Below are 15,947 nucleotides of genomic sequence, written 5' to 3'. Positions count from 1 at the left end.
TAATAATAATAATAAATAAATAAGTAAATAAATAAATAATTTGGAAATAAATTTTAATATATCCAAGTTCAATGCAATTTCTAATACTTGTTTATAAATTAATTTTGCATGTTAAATTATGTGATATAGTTTGGGTATTTATTTGATAAGAACATACAAATTTAATATTATGTTTGCATTTATTTTTGAAGTTTTTTAAATATAAATTGTATTGAAAATATTTAGGTAAATCAAGATTCACGTTACGTTCGAAAAAATCGAAAATTTAAACCTAAAAACCAAACAACGAACCTTGTAATTTAGATATAAATGTTAAAACCGAAGTTTATTTGATTTGGTTTAGATTATATATGTCAAAACCGAAAAAACGAAATTTCATTAAATTATTAATTTTGTTTATATTATATATTTTGATATAATATTTAGTAAATGAATAATCATTTTGAATAATTTTTAGTTGTTTGTTATTTGTTTAATTAATTTATAATTTATATTTAAATATTTTATAAAAAATCATGTAAAAAGTTAATATATTAAATTTTAAAATATATTTATATGATTAATTTAAATAATTATATCAAAATTGAATTAACCGACTGAAATAACCGAATCATTTTGGTAGAAAATCGAACCGAAGAAAAATTGTTCAGATATCAGATTATATATTTTTTAAAATCGGAAAAATCGAAATAAAAAATTAAAAACCAACCGAACCCATTGAACACCCTCGATATAATCCAAGCAAAGCCTGAAACTGATTATTGAATTTTAACAGTTGATTTTACGTAGATTAAAACAAGAGATCAAGATTCGTTCGTCCACAGTCGTATAACTGCCGCGATAAATATATTTCAAGCCAAATTTCTGATATACTTGGAACCGAGTTCGGGAAGGGGAAAATGGCGGGAAGTGATTCACAGAGACAATTTTTATCCCTAATCCGCGATTTCGCTGCCGAGAAATCTCAAGGAGGTAACTTTAAACAATGAAAAAAAATTCGGTCTTCCGCTGTTTCTCCAGATTAATTTCTGGATATTAGTCTTCCTAAGCAAATCGGTTGAGAGAATACAGTTGTTTCGATGATCGAAATGAAATGTACTCATTATTTTCATGCTTTTGGTGTATGTTTTCAGAGCGTAGAATTGTGAGCCAGAAGAAACGAATTGAAGAACTACAGTCCGAATTAGAAGCTGCGAGTACAGACCTGGGAGAAGCGAAGCGGGAGAGGGAGACTACAGAACAAGAGCTCAAGGGGTACGAAGTTGAATTATCGATGAATCAGGTTTCGATTCAAACTCTAGAGGTTCGTGATAATGCTGGAATATTCAATAACTCAAAAAATGAAAATTATTTGCCATATTATTCCAAAAATATCATAACTATTTGCGACAAAAGTAGAATTCGCCGCCTTTACGTGGCATGGATGAATACGTGATCAATCGTGCTCATGTTGTGCTTTCAGTCGAGGAACGCACTGGCAAGCAAGGAGATATCAAAACTCGGATCTGAACTGGAGGCTCTCAAGGTCTACTGGAGCTGTATTTGAATGAAAATATGAGCCTCATCTTTCTTACACGTTTCAATTTATGTACATTAGTATACTCACTGAGACTGATTGAGTTTCGAATTCATGTGTTTGATCTTTGTTCTCGGGGAACTATGCTTCACTGACTTGCAGAGCGAAGAAAACTCCTTGAGGTACATATTTATGTGTTATACGTCTCATGTACATCAAATCATTTAAAATGCTTCCATTTGTTTTGGCAGAGATGGCTTTATTTCAAAAATGTTTGAGCTGAATGCACAAATAAGGTTTGTTTGCTTAACATTGTTATCCAGTGGTTTTATTTGGCTTCAAACGAAGACATTCCCCCAAATCTGCTCCATGTTAATCTATTTGGCAGTTTTCTTTCTTTTTCTGCTCTAAATTTGTTTTGCACAAAGTTTAAGGCCAGTTTTATGCTTTGTTGTGTTACTGAAATATTTAATATGATAATATATTGTGAAAGTAGCTTGATTAACTTGATACTATACTGAAAAATGTGTGAGAATGCTGAGATTAATTTCTGGGTCGCAGGAAATCTCAACAATTACGAGATTCCATTTTCAATGCTGAGAATTTGTGTGAGGCAAAATCAACCGGTGGTATGTTTAATGTAGTTCAAATTAAGCCCGTGCAAGTAGTTTTGGGCCTGGATATTAAGTACGATATGTCAAAACTTTAATTTTATATGTTTCTCTGTCGTTGCTAAAGATATTTTGAATTCATACAAAGCAGTATCCTTACCTGCTCATGTTGGAGATTCTCCAAGGGGCAGAAGTGATATTGAGGATAAACTTGCCCTAATAATCTCTCAAACCGATGAGAACGAACAACAGCATAAAGCTGAACAAGTTATGCATGAACAGGTGAGTACTTCACTTCCAGTTGATTATCTGGGCATCGTCGATAAATTTTCCTGCCATCCGATGGATCAGTAAGGTTATAGTATTTCTGGATAAACTGAATGATTTCTGAGCCTTCTGCAGGTCCAACAAGAGCTTATTAAATTGGAAAAGAAAGCATCACTCATGGAGTCAATTATGGCCGAGAGCATGGAACTTCAGGAGCTGAGTAAATATCCTTAGACTTTCTCTGGTAATTGGCTAATTGCAATCATCCTTGGCTGTAAAATCGGGATTCTAAAGGGAAATCCTGACAGAGGATAAACATGTAGACAGATTGTTTTGGAAAATATAAAATACACACAAGTCGTAGTAGCATAATTTGCGTAATATTTGAAGTTATGGGATTTGTATGAATTATTCTATCTTTACTTCACCACGACGATACAAATAGGTTGTCATACCAATCTTGGCCGGTAGTGGGTCCTTTAAAGAAAAGAAGAATGCCGGAGTTTCAGAAAAGAGACGCGAGAAAAAATAACTATTTATGATTTATCTGTTACTAGCCCTTTGTGTTATGAATTGATTTTGGTGATTTTTGACACACGTCATTCTACTCGATCATTAGTCTTCATACTTGAGTCAGAATGAAAGACTTGGCATGAGAATCAGCATGTTATATTCTTCATTGCTATTTTGCCTTGACTAGTAGTAAGCAGATGCTGGAACTGGAAGAGAAATGTGCGTCTCTTGGCGATGAGCTGCAGAGAAGGTTTTTCTGTCCGCGTTGTCATAAAGATAATTCAGAGAAAATGAGTGAAATTCTTTAGATGAGCGCTGAAAGCTAGCATCTGTAAGTGGTTTCATTTCGATGTTTGACATGTTGATATTTTTGTGGTTTTATCAGATGTTGATATACTGTTTTAGAGAACACTAAAACGTTTCTATGCCTTAACTACTGTACTTCTGCAATCAGATGGAAGACCACATTGTATAAGTGAGATTTTTACCATTCAATACTTGCATGCACTTGTTTTTCCTTTGGATATCATGATGCCTATAAAAAGGTGTGGGTTAATCTACTTCTCTCACAATCAACAGTGACCTGTATGAATTTTCTTTGTTTGTGTCAATGTCTGTCATTAGATAAACCCATGCGCCTTCACCATCTCACGAAGATTCAATTTCTTTCATGATTAATGGCACAAAGTTTATGCGGATGCACGTGCTTTTATGCTAGTATGAAATATAAGTACATATGGTTTCCTTCATAAACGTGAGTCAGACTAGTTTACTTACAGTTTTAGTGGACCGTTGGATTGTGTTGGCAGATTTTGCTAACTTAAATCTGGGTAGAGAAAAGTGCTGGGACAGGCCAATGATCAGAAAACTTGCTTTCACTGCGGAAATAAGAAATTTGCCTCACCCCTATACCATTCCATAGAATCCTGTCACACCTGCAGATGTGCATTGTTAAAAGTACTAGACGCCGAATTGCACAGTTGTCCCAAGCTATTCTCAGAACATCATGTCTTCACAAGAAACTTCAATTTGAAACCCCTAAAGTCAAAAAGACACGATAAATACCCACATTCAAAATATTTGAATGTTATGTAAAAATGATGGATAAATGTACCATGCTGGAGTTCTTTGCTTCTCTCCGGCTCTATATGGAATTCCACCTGAATACCTATTGCAGTTAGGGGAAGAATACTTATAAGTAGGTGCAAATTCTTTATCTCCTTCCTCCCATCCCTGGAATACACCTCCATTTTCTTGTTCCCTCCGCAGCTGATCAAACTTCTGCAGCTCCCTCCAGTTTGCTTGTTGTATCAACTCCCTTGCTAAGTTGTCTTCTAGGTATAGTCTGTAGTTGAGATCTCCGAACCAGAATATCTGACTGTTCTAGAACATGCACATTTTATCATTTGTAATGAATGACAATCGTCCTATTAAGTTACTCTATACGTCCACAATTAGATAACATATGCCTATTGTATCTGTTGCCTCTTAAAGATGATAGCAAAGTGCTAGGGATCTCATGGCAATCTAATAAAAAATTTAGGGAACCACGACACATAACTTTTCTGTGTGATTTATCACGTTTGAATTTCAACTTACTCGTGCCTTAAGATTGTAAGTGGATGATGTCCATCTCCATCGTCATGGATTCTTGGGAAAGTGTCCTCCTAAAAATCTTCTGACACTTGGCGGTTCCTTCGTCCTTCATCACCTTTCTTTTCACCAGAAGCCAAGTGCGCAGCTATGAAGCAAAATCTAGTTCCACTAATAGACAAGCTAACGGAAACTGATCCTTTGTTTCTCAAATACCCCATGATATCACAAGCCACAGAGCAAATTTTCACACCCATTGCATCTCTTCAGCAATTCTCTTCTCATCCAAACACTTGTAAAGACACCAACCATCTTCTTGCTTGCTATTAAGGTGTACCTGCTAAATCGTTTTTGCTTTCCGAATTCAATCCCTGGCAAATATTTTCCTGGAAGTTCTGTTTGTTTGCTAACACTTGGACTCCTTTCAGAGTGAGACAGGCTTTCATAATGATAATCCTCATTTTTTATGGGATGTATAATTGGTGTTGACCACGGGCATCCATATTTATCGTCAAGAGTTTTGCCAATAAGTAGATTCCAGTTTGTAGCTTCTGTTGGATCTTCCGCTCCAATAACTGTTTTAGCTGTTAGAGGCACGATTTCTTGAAATCTATTATAGGATTAAGAATCTTGGTCTCAGAGAAACGACGTTGAAAAAAATCATTGACAGTTCGATTTCGCGTACCCAAGAACATAGATATCTGCTGCGTCCTTGAGATTCAGCCATTCATCACATCTACAGCCAAACTCCCCGTAGGAGACCTTCCCGCTACATTCCAAGTACCCACAAATACCCTGAAATACACAACGTAACACACCAAGGAATGTATCGATTATAAAACAAACATATATATCAACATTGAGGAGCACCCGCAAAATTAAATTATATGATCTCAAATTTATATTTAAAAAAATATGATTTGTCCACATAAAATAGATCAAATCATGGTATCATACCATGTCATCCTGACAATAAGATATTACAACTGTGTCGTACCTCAGTTCAATATTTTTTGCATTGCCGGGATCAGTCTCAGGAAACTCAAACGACATATCATCCATGAAATCCTCGTCTTCTTCACCGCTATCTGCATTTTCAATATCCATTTCATTTATTAACAAAGAAATATCAGGAGAGAAATCGGACAAGGAAAGAAAGACGGAATTATTATCTATATGCCTGAGATTTCATTATATATATATACTAGGAATATACACGTGCGATGCACGTAGATGACTAACGATGAAAAACATAATCACGAGAATTAGATAATGTTTAAAGTCATTTGAATAACATCATGTTTATAAGTATTTATCAATCTAAATATATCAAAACACAATACATAAAAATACGTCATGACAATAAATCATATATATTCACTTATTTATATGACATCCGCGACATAATACAGCTCTCTTAAATGATAAATCAGCAAAAATATCTTTCATTCAAATATCATTCAAAATGAAAAAACAACAATAATAAAAAATTAACAGAATAGTGAATTTTACCAAAACTAAATTATACTTAAATAGAGTACACATAGACAAACGTCAAATAAAATTCTCTTAATTTACTAAATTATCATAATAATGTGAAAATAAAATCATTAAACTTGTTATTAAGGTAAATATCGCTTTTTCTTTTGCTAACTTTTAACACATTGCGGATTTTATTTAATTTCTAATTTTTTTAGAATACATATTATAGATAATTAATTTTATATCCGAATCAATCACTTATAAATTAATATCGGTGATGAATAATTTAGGAGAAATAACATTTAACATAATATCACTCAAATAAATATATATAGTAAAAAACATATATAAATAAAATAATATGTAATACTCATTTAAAAATTTTATATGTAAAATTGTAATATATAACAAATAATAATAAACTATCAATATAATTCATATTTATTATAAGGATTATATTGATTAAATTTTTAAAAAATATATATATGTGGCGCCCCAAACCTCGCCACGTAATCATGCAACATGTGACGTCATATGCTAAAAAAATTTCCTTTCGACGACGTAATAATATAATGCATATACGACAAAAATAGTGCAATCACCACACTATCTGCGTCAATGCAGTAGAAACAGTATAATAAATACACACATACAACTCAAATAAGACAATAAACCATATTGTCTCTATCTACTATGAACTACAGGACTGTTTGACTAGACACACCTAGTCCTTCACCACTATCAGGTCTCATGCATAGTCCTGTAACCTGCCCAACAGAAACAGCCCCCAAAGGGTGAGCATATACAACAATAATCATCGTAATACATAACAGTTATATTAACAACATAAGATATAACTAAAATGATAACAGAAATACCCCCTTTGCCGTTTCTGGACAATCAGCCATCAACAACCTCAACAACATCACAATGCAACAACATCGACGATACGTCGCACCCCAACACCGGCGACAGCAATATCGTCGAACGAACAACAACATCGACGATACGTCGCACCCCAACACCGGCGACAGCAATATCGTCGAACGAATAACATCAACGATACGTCGCACCCCAACTCCGGCGACTGCAATATCGTTGAACGAACAACATCAATGTGACAACATCAACGAGAAGTCTCCCAACAACGATAGTCAACAATATCAACAATAATAAACAACAACTATAATATCAAATCACCCAATTCCGATGATTTATCATCGTTCAACGCAATAGTATTCATCAATACTAACAATAACAACATATGCTCGTACGTCAACACGTACCTGATAATCGAGTATATATAAATCCTGGCTATTTCTTTGATCCTGAGGCTTGTGATGTATCTAAATAATTCAACAACAATATCAGATCATTGTCACCGTATCAACACAATCATAACAGCCTCAATATACAACATCAAATAGCCCAACAACAATTAATTCAACAAAATATAAAACTCGATTATAAATCCGTATTGTTCAACAATTTAATAATCTGGTGTATTTAATTCACAATACTACCATCAAATACACCCTAATTAATTAACTTCAAATAATAGGCTATTTTACAACATCCGTCAAATTACGAAAACTTTATATCAACGTGTAGCATATTCTTCGTAGACTCCAAATATATAATCAGAATTAATAACAACTAACAAACAACTCTCCAATCTCAATCCAACGATAAAAAATCCCTAATTATAACAAATTAGGAATAATTCAAAATAACACCACTATAATCTTCTCTACTTCGTTAAAATCATACACTACTCAATAATATTCAATTTCAGTATGATTTAACAATTTATCGGATTTATTCCAGAAATCGACGAATTTCAAACATCACCAAAACTACAAAATTTATACCTCAAATCGAAGACCTCGTGTCAACGATCCCAGAACTGAAGTCGGTTCGTCGATTGGATAAACCGATAAGTCGCACGATTGAAAAGAAAAATCAGAACTGTATTTGACTCACTCTCTCACCTCACGTCTCTTGCCTCTGTTACGTTCGGTGGAGAAATCAATTCCACCGATCACACTTAAAATTTATTTTTTTTTTATTTTTTTTTAATATTATATTATATTATATTAATAAAATAATATAATATAATATATATTATTTAACATTTTAACATCGGTATATTTCTTTGGACCAGTCAAACGATCAAATTTTCCAAAACTCAAAACATGAAACTTATATTATTGAGTTTTCTACGTTATATCCAAATTTCAAATCATTTAAACTTCATATGACCAAACTATGTCATATTTCTCTCTTTAAAAATCATTACTTATTTAGTAATCTCACATTACTAAATCAACAAATTGTAATATTTACTTCAGGCATTACATATATTTTTTTAAAGACTATATCATAAATTAAGTTTAAATTTTTTTTTTTTAAAAAAAAAAAGAAGAATGATGTATTAATGTCCAGATATATTTAATATGGACAATGAATCACAAAAATTGACTAAGAAATATAAATAAATAATTTTTTTACATAAAATTTAGAAAATAGAGATGAATGTTAATTAATGTCCAAATCTATCTAAGATGAAGAATATATCACAAAAAAAAACCCTTAAAAAGAAATAATAATTTAACTTACTAACTTAAATGAACAAAGAAATGTAAAAAATAATTTTTTAAATAAAATTTAAGAAATAAAGATAAATGTGTATTAATGTCCAAATTCATTTAAGATGGACAATGAATTACAAAAAAAAAAAAAAAAACCTTAAGATAACCTAATAATTTAATTGACCAACTTAAATGAACAAAGACATATAAGAAAATTCACAATTGAACTGGTATATTTATATGCATCTTAGATATATTGGGAATCCGAGGGTCTAGCTTTATGCATGTGATATTATTGACTCGCTATCCAAGTCTCATTCCTCTTGTATTAATCAAGGCCTTGTTGATTAATGTTTGACATACTATTCACATTTTAAACAAGAACTGTTTGTAAAACCTTTTGGGAACCTCGATATCTAACCTTAACAATGTCAGAAAATTTGACTGGTGTGGATGAAAATCGTGGTTTGAATTTGAAATTATTGAAATTGAATTAATGTACGAATCAATAACCCCTTTGTAATTAGTGAATAATCTTTTAATTTACCTTTATGTGATCATCACGTTTGTGCATAAATGCCATGAGCAGGGGGAGTGGGTCTTTACTCTTTAGTGTCTCTGAACATGGATGCTAGCTATATATCTTGGATTTCTTGATTCAATAATGATATAACATTTAAAGGTAAGAATTTTGCTGTAAATCTCATCATTAATACCATTAGGAATAGGTAATATAAAAGGCAAGAAGTACTCAATCCAATGTAAGATAGAGTGGAACTCAACATTGAACTGTTGTATGATTTATTATACTGAAGTTGTACGACAAATATAGAGATCAACTAATATGTAGTCTTTGAACTGTTGTATGATTCATTATATTGAAGTTGAATAACTATAAATTTTAGTAAAACGAGAAGTATTTGATTATACAATTATTGTTATCAGAACGATAAAAGTATTCGATTATCATATGTTGTATGAAACACATTTATTGGGGATAGGGGATGTTACGCTCTGTTAAATGTGATATTTGTCGTTTAAAATTTAACTGGATATAGAAGAAAACAAAATCATAATGAAAGAGACCTTTATTTTCTTGAGTAGGTCTCTTGTGAGACGGTTTTACGAATTTTTATATGTGAGACGAATCAATCTTACCAATATTCACAATATAAAGTAATACTCTTAGCATAAAAAGTGAGATTTTTTCATGGATGGTCCAAATAAGATATCACACTCACAAAATACGATCCATGAGACCGTCTCACATAAGTTTTTGATTATTTTCTTTTTAAAAAAAAGTGTTTTGAGATGCATCAAATTGCGGTGAGCTTAAAGAATAGAATCTTAGATATATTTTTTAACCATCATTGTCTTGATGTTCTTGAAATTAATATTTGATTTTTTTTTTTTTGGATTCATTTTTCTAAATAATTTTTTTCGAAGTTTTATGTGGATAAATATTTTAATATTTCTACTCTGGTAAAAATTGTAAAATATGATTCAATATTTTATTGTTTAGAAATGTCTTTAAAATAAATAATAAAATAAAAAGTTAGATGAGATATTATAAAATTGGATTTTTATTTGTGACATGGAATTTCATGTAATTGAGAAAAAATAACTTTGAAAAATTAATAAAACATAAACCATCTCTTTTTTTCTGGATGAAATTTATTATCAAGAAATAAAACAAACATGTTATGCGTAAGCTTAGATTGATAAACAAGAATAAAATAAATTAGGAATGAAATCGATTTTAAAATGAAATGTATTGAGTTTGTCAAATATGATACATTAATGTGTTTATCGATAAACTTATTTAATACATACTAAAAAATAATAAATACATATTTCATAGTCATACAAAATTCAGATAAAAATAATCATAGACTGATAGACATGGTCCTTCAATAAATGAAAAAATAAAGTTTGAATAAACATAGGTGAAGGACTTTAAGCACCCTATAATTCTTATTCCACTTTCTTCGACACAATTCCCGTTAAAAAAGGTCAGGCAACCACAACATATTAACTAGCAAATAAGAGAGAAATTCTAAAAAAATTAGGAAGACTCAAAATTACTCCAAAACCTCTGACCATAAAAAATGCAAAGCCTACTAATTGATTTGAAAATTTCCCAATTCTGATCATTTATATTGATACTAATAAGAGTCCGAGATATGGATTATCCGAAAAACTAAATGAATAGCCCAAATTAGAGTCAATATACATATTACTTCTTTATCAGCCGGGCATGGGATTACCCGAGTTATTTTCTACCCAGACAGTCAGGAGCCCGGGCTCTCGTGCAATCTCCCGGGAGCTTTTACCTGGGCTACCTCGAGAAGTGTGTCACATTGGAGTATACCAGTATGAGCTACCTAGTGCTTAACAATCATTTCTGTCAGAACAACATGAGTTTGACGTGTCAGAGAAGTCATCGGAAGCAGGGTATGGACAACTGTCTTACCATACTTAGCAGGTGGGCACTGAAAATAAGGTAATCATGGGATTTCTTCTTATAAATAGCAGGTATCAATCTCATTTACGGATTCAGGAACTTTAAATTCTCAAGCATTCACGTATATTCACACATATACAAGCCATTTAATCTTTCTTCTTTACTTGCTGACTTAAGCATCAGAGTAGATATGCTAGACACTCTTCCGACGTCCATTCACGAGTTCATTTCATTGTTTGCAGGTTGCGGTGGAAGCCCGAGATATACCTTCCTCACCGCTATATCTTCCTTGTTTATCTCCCTAAAACATCATATATACTAGTGCACCGACGCACACACTGCGTGCTTGTATAATATTTTTTTACAATTCATTTGATTTATATTTAAATGGGGATTAAAATATGACCGTAATTTTGATATATAAATTAAAAAATAAAATAATAAAAAAATGACATCACCAAGAATTGAACTTATAATCTAAAACCTAAAAAACAATGTCTCTATCCGCTAAACAACATATAACTTATATTAAAATTTTAGCATTTTATTAATATATATAATTATTAAAACAGACCATGACACCAAAATTAGTTACTCTAAGTGTCTCAAACTTAATCAAATAGTATATATATATATTAAATAAATTTTAACAAAAGAAGAATATGTAAACTATATTAAAACAGTTAAATATCGGATTGATGACTTATTTAACTGATTTTTAAAAAGAAGTATGGTGGGATGCGGAAAAAAAAAATTGATTAAAGATAGTATATGTGCGACATGTGAACGTGATGGACCAAACCCATGGTCCAACTTAAAAAAAAAGTGCAGTAAATTATTTTTTAGTTATCAGTTTCAAACATCAAAATCAAATCCAGCAAACCAAAGAATGCTTCTACATTTCCCACAACTCTAACCGCAACCGCCAACCAGAAGCAATGGATCTTCTCCTCAACAGATCCATATCCATCCTGCTTTTGATGCTGTTCTCCAGCTGGGTTTTCGCGGAAGATGATGTGAAGTGCCTGCAAGAAGTGAAGAGTTCATTGACTGACCCGGAGGGCAAGCTCAGTTCGTGGAATTTCGCTAATTCTACGGTTGGGTATATTTGTTGGTTCGTCGGTCTTTCGTGCTGGAACGACCGCGAGAATCGTCTTATCAGTATGCAGCTCCGGGATTTTAGTCTCACTGGAAACATCCCAGATGCTCTGCGGTACTGTCAAAGTCTTCAGACGCTGGATCTCTCGGGTAATGGACTCTCCGGTTCGGTCCCATCTCAAATCTGCACTTGGTTGCCTTATCTCGTGACTTTGGATCTGTCCCGGAATGATTTTACGGGTCAAATCCCTGTTGATATTACTAACTGTTCGTATTTGAATAATTTGATCTTAGACGACAATAAATTGTCTGGGAGCATTCCTTTACAGTTTTCGTCTTTGGGGAGGTTGAAAAGGTTCTCTGTCGCGAATAATGATTTGTCTGGGAGAGTGCCTTTGTTTAGCTATGCTTTGGAGCCGGATTATGATGGAAATGGTGGGCTTTGCGGAGGTCCGTTGGGTAAGTGCGGTGGCTTGAGTAAGAAAAGTTTGGCGATAATTATTGGTGCCGGGGTTTTTGGTGCTGCCGCTTCTTTGTTATTGGGATTTGGTTTGTGGTGGTGGTACTATACCAAGTCGAGTAGGAGGAGAAAGGGCGGGGATGGAATGGGAGGAAGAGATTATGGGAGTAATTGGTCTGAAAAATTGAGGTCTCACAGGCTTACTCAGGTTGTGTTGTTCCAGAAACCGCTTGTAAAGGTTAAGTTGGTGGATTTGTTGGCTGCCACGTATAATTTTAGCGAGAAAAATATCATAATCACGAGTAGGACGGGGACAACATACAAGGCAGTTTTGCCAGATGGGTCAGCACTTGCGATTAAACGGCTTTGTGCTGGTAAAATGGGGGAGAAGCAGTTTAGGATGGAGATGAATAGATTAGGGCAGCTAAGGCACCCAAATTTGGTTCCGTTGTTGGGGTTTTGCTTGGTTGAGGAGGAGAAACTCTTGGTTTATAAGCATTTGTCGAATGGAACTTTGGGCTCTCTGTTGAATGGCAATCCCGGTGTTCTTGATTGGGGAACCAGGTTTAAGATTGCATTGGGGGCAGCAAGAGGACTTTCTTGGCTTCACCATGGTTGCCATCCTCCCATCGTGCACCAGAATATTAGCTCTAGCGTCTTTCTGCTTGATGAGGATTTTGATGCTAGGATAATGGACTTTGGTTTGGCAAGACTTGTAACTTCTTCGGAGTCTAACGAGGGTCGTTATGTCGTTGGGGATTTGGGTGAAATTGGGTATGTTGCTCCGGAATACTCGAGCACAATGATTGCTTCTCTGAAAGGGGATGTTTATAGTTTTGGAGTGGTACTTCTTGAGTTGGCAACGGGACAAAAGCCACTTGATGTTAGCATGGCTGATGAAGGGTTTAAGGGTAATCTGGTGGATTGGGTGAATCAGCTCTCTTCGTCTGGTAGAATTAAAGACACTATCGATAAGATACTGTGTGGTCGGGGTGACGATGAGGAGATCGTGCGATTCTTGAAAATCGCTTGTAATTGTGTGCTTTCTCGGCCAAAGGATAGGTGGTCTATGTACCAGGTTTATGAATCACTTAAGGGCATGGCCGAAGAAAGGGGTTTCTCGGAACAGTATGATGACTTTCCTCTACTTTTTGGGAAACAAGAGTCCGCCTCTCCCATTTAGCTTGGGAAACCTAGTATGAGATGTATGGCTAATGATTATTGCACATATTTATGCGGCCTGGGGTAAATTCTCACGAGCAAAGTGTGCTGTTGCCGTTTCGATTTATATTCCATAACACACGATATCAGCTGAATATATCTGTATAAATAGGTATGCTTGAATTTATTGCAAGAAAAAGGTACCCTTTGGTTCTTGGTAGACGTTCCTCTTTGCTGCTGGTGCCTTTGTTAAAGATTTGGTGGTTGAATACTTTTAGTGCATTATAAATTTGTCACCGCTCACAATGCTTCCAAGTTTTATTGTATGTGAGGTGAAGTGAGAAGAAATGTTGGAACTAGTTGTATTGGTTGAGCCATTTTGGGAAGTGAAGTTGAGAAATCATTGGTTTCATTCATGGTCTCTTGTCTCCAACCATTCTTGTTTGGTTGTTTTCTCTTCTTTGTTTCAACCGTTGTCACTTGTGGAGAATCAGTAGATTTGCCTCCATTAATGCAAGTTGTGTGCCAACAAACAGCATTGGAGAAAGTTCGGTTTTGCTTCCTTCGGGTGGTCTTTTTTTTGTTTGATTATGGTTCGAAATGATTTTAACAAAATTTGATTCCTTTGAATTGGTATAGTAAGTATATCGGTTGTTCTTGGTATATGATTTTACTTGGCAAGGTGAAAGATTTTCTCATTTCTACAATATATATAGATAGAAACACTTTGTTTTCTAAAATAAACGTGACAACTTCACTTCATAAAAGAAATCAGAAATAGAAGGTGCCAGCCACGTCCATGTAACGGAGGGCAGCAAATCCCAACCTTTCATATTAAATTATTGAGATATGTATATTGGATGGACATTTTTCATTTTCAATAGTAAAAAATGACTTATGTATATTTTGATTGACATTTTTCATTTTCAATAGTAAAAAATGCCCTGACCAAATATTTATTTATTTATTTTTTATTTTTGAGAAATAGTTTTTCGGTATACTAACTTGTTCAATTTTAGGTTTTAGTCAATCAAGTTTCAAAATTTGGTTTTGATACATTAACTTTTAATTTTTGGTTATTTTTGTTTAATTGTGTATATGACACTAATAAATACTAATATGGAATCGAACGCTATATTGAAAATTATTGATTTGTCAAATGTCACGTCATTAATTGAACTAAAAAAAATTAATGTACCAAACTATACGTTGAAAATTTAATGGACTAAAACCTAAAATTGACAACTTGATCGACAAAATAATCATTTTCCCTAATAATTAGTGAGGTTAATTTATGTGAGATGCGACTGGTCGCTTCGGTTACTCACTCATCACCTTCAAAATGAAAGTGGAGTAAAGAAATGACTAAATAAATCTGGCCCATAAGTTTGTCAAACTCGTAATATATTCACAAATTCGAAACCGGGGCTGGGCCCTCTTTGATTAATTCTAGTAGTACGTAGCGAGGCTGAAGCCTGCAGCAGTATCCTTGAGCTCGCTATGGGATACCGGATGCGCACACTCCTTCACCGACGAATCCGAGCTGCAAGTAAGTTTTATCGTATATGATAAAAGTATTAGTAAAATCGTGTTTTCATCGGGAAAATTATATTTTTAGTTATATAACTTTTTCATTTTTTTTCTCATGTTATAATTTAAAGTATTAATCTGCTGATGTGCATTTTTTCTTAGTCATCTTTTACGAAAGTGCTGACGTGTGCTGACATGGCAACAATAAACAAATGTGCACTTACTCAACGATAAAATTGAAGGAAAAATGTAAGTTAGTAGATTAAAACTGTAAAACGAAACAAAAAATAATAAAAGAACGTGTGACAAAATATAAACCATGTTCGATCATACCTTGATTCACATGCCTCTTTCGTCTCGATATATGATTGACATCTTCAGCTGCAGTGTCAAATTTCAGGCCTTCATAATTTACTGTGGCAACGTCCCTTTCTTGTTTCCGATTTGACACATCCACTTGTGCATGGAATGGTACTGTAAAATTATTGCCGCTCACAATATCTGGGCAAATGTTCCATTCCATAAATGGTCTGGTCATGTTCTCGAGAGACTCCAAGGTAGAACTCATGATTTTCATTCGAGAAAATTTGGTTATCTGCGAAAGGTGATATCTCATTCCCACTTAACTGTGGTACATCAATGCTAGAACAAATTGTCGGCA

General features: G+C 33.6%; 2 protein-coding genes, 1 long non-coding RNA gene and 1 pseudogene across 4 annotated transcripts; 2 read left to right on the top strand and 2 right to left on the bottom strand.

Annotated features, from left to right (window-relative positions):
• Nucleotides 1-766: 766 nt before the first annotated feature.
• Nucleotides 767-3,431, top strand: LOC140823513 (uncharacterized). 2 transcript variants are annotated; one of them, XM_073184893.1, is made up of 9 exons: nt 767-972; nt 1,134-1,303; nt 1,463-1,525; nt 1,679-1,698; nt 1,768-1,812; nt 2,078-2,145; nt 2,279-2,409; nt 2,530-2,618; nt 3,101-3,431. In XM_073184893.1, exons 1-9 carry the CDS (start codon nt 900-902, stop codon nt 3,213-3,215), a joined length of 774 nt encoding a protein of 257 aa, XP_073040994.1. In that variant the 5' UTR covers nt 767-899; the 3' UTR covers nt 3,216-3,431. The 2 variants fall into 2 exon arrangements, with proteins under 2 accessions (XP_073040994.1, XP_073040993.1); XM_073184892.1 differs by having other exon boundaries at nt 2,255-2,409.
• Nucleotides 3,432-3,652: 221 nt separating this feature from the next.
• On the bottom strand, nt 3,653-5,607 carry LOC140824353 (type I inositol polyphosphate 5-phosphatase 4-like; annotated as a pseudogene).
• A 943-nt stretch (nt 5,608-6,550) lies between these two features.
• LOC140824772 (uncharacterized) lies at nt 6,551-7,987 on the bottom strand. Its single transcript, XR_012116456.1, has 3 exons — nt 7,854-7,987; nt 7,269-7,328; nt 6,551-6,749 (listed from the first exon to the last, which is right to left on the bottom strand). It is a non-coding gene; the product is annotated as an uncharacterized lncRNA (long non-coding RNA).
• Nucleotides 7,988-11,904: 3,917 nt separating this feature from the next.
• On the top strand, nt 11,905-14,327 carry LOC140823512 (inactive LRR receptor-like serine/threonine-protein kinase BIR2). The gene has a single exon (XM_073184891.1). The coding sequence runs from the start codon at nt 11,976-11,978 to the stop codon at nt 13,776-13,778; it is 1,803 nt and encodes a 600-aa protein (XP_073040992.1). The 5' UTR covers nt 11,905-11,975; the 3' UTR covers nt 13,779-14,327.
• The last annotated feature ends 1,620 nt before the right edge of the window (nt 14,328-15,947 follow it).

Source organism: Primulina eburnea, chromosome 2 (genome assembly GCF_022965805.1).
Source record: "Primulina eburnea isolate SZY01 chromosome 2, ASM2296580v1, whole genome shotgun sequence".
NCBI classification, from domain to species: Eukaryota; Viridiplantae; Streptophyta; class Magnoliopsida; order Lamiales; family Gesneriaceae; genus Primulina; species Primulina eburnea.
Note: the sequence above shows the minus strand (reverse complement) of the source record. Positions and strands in the feature narration are given on the sequence as shown.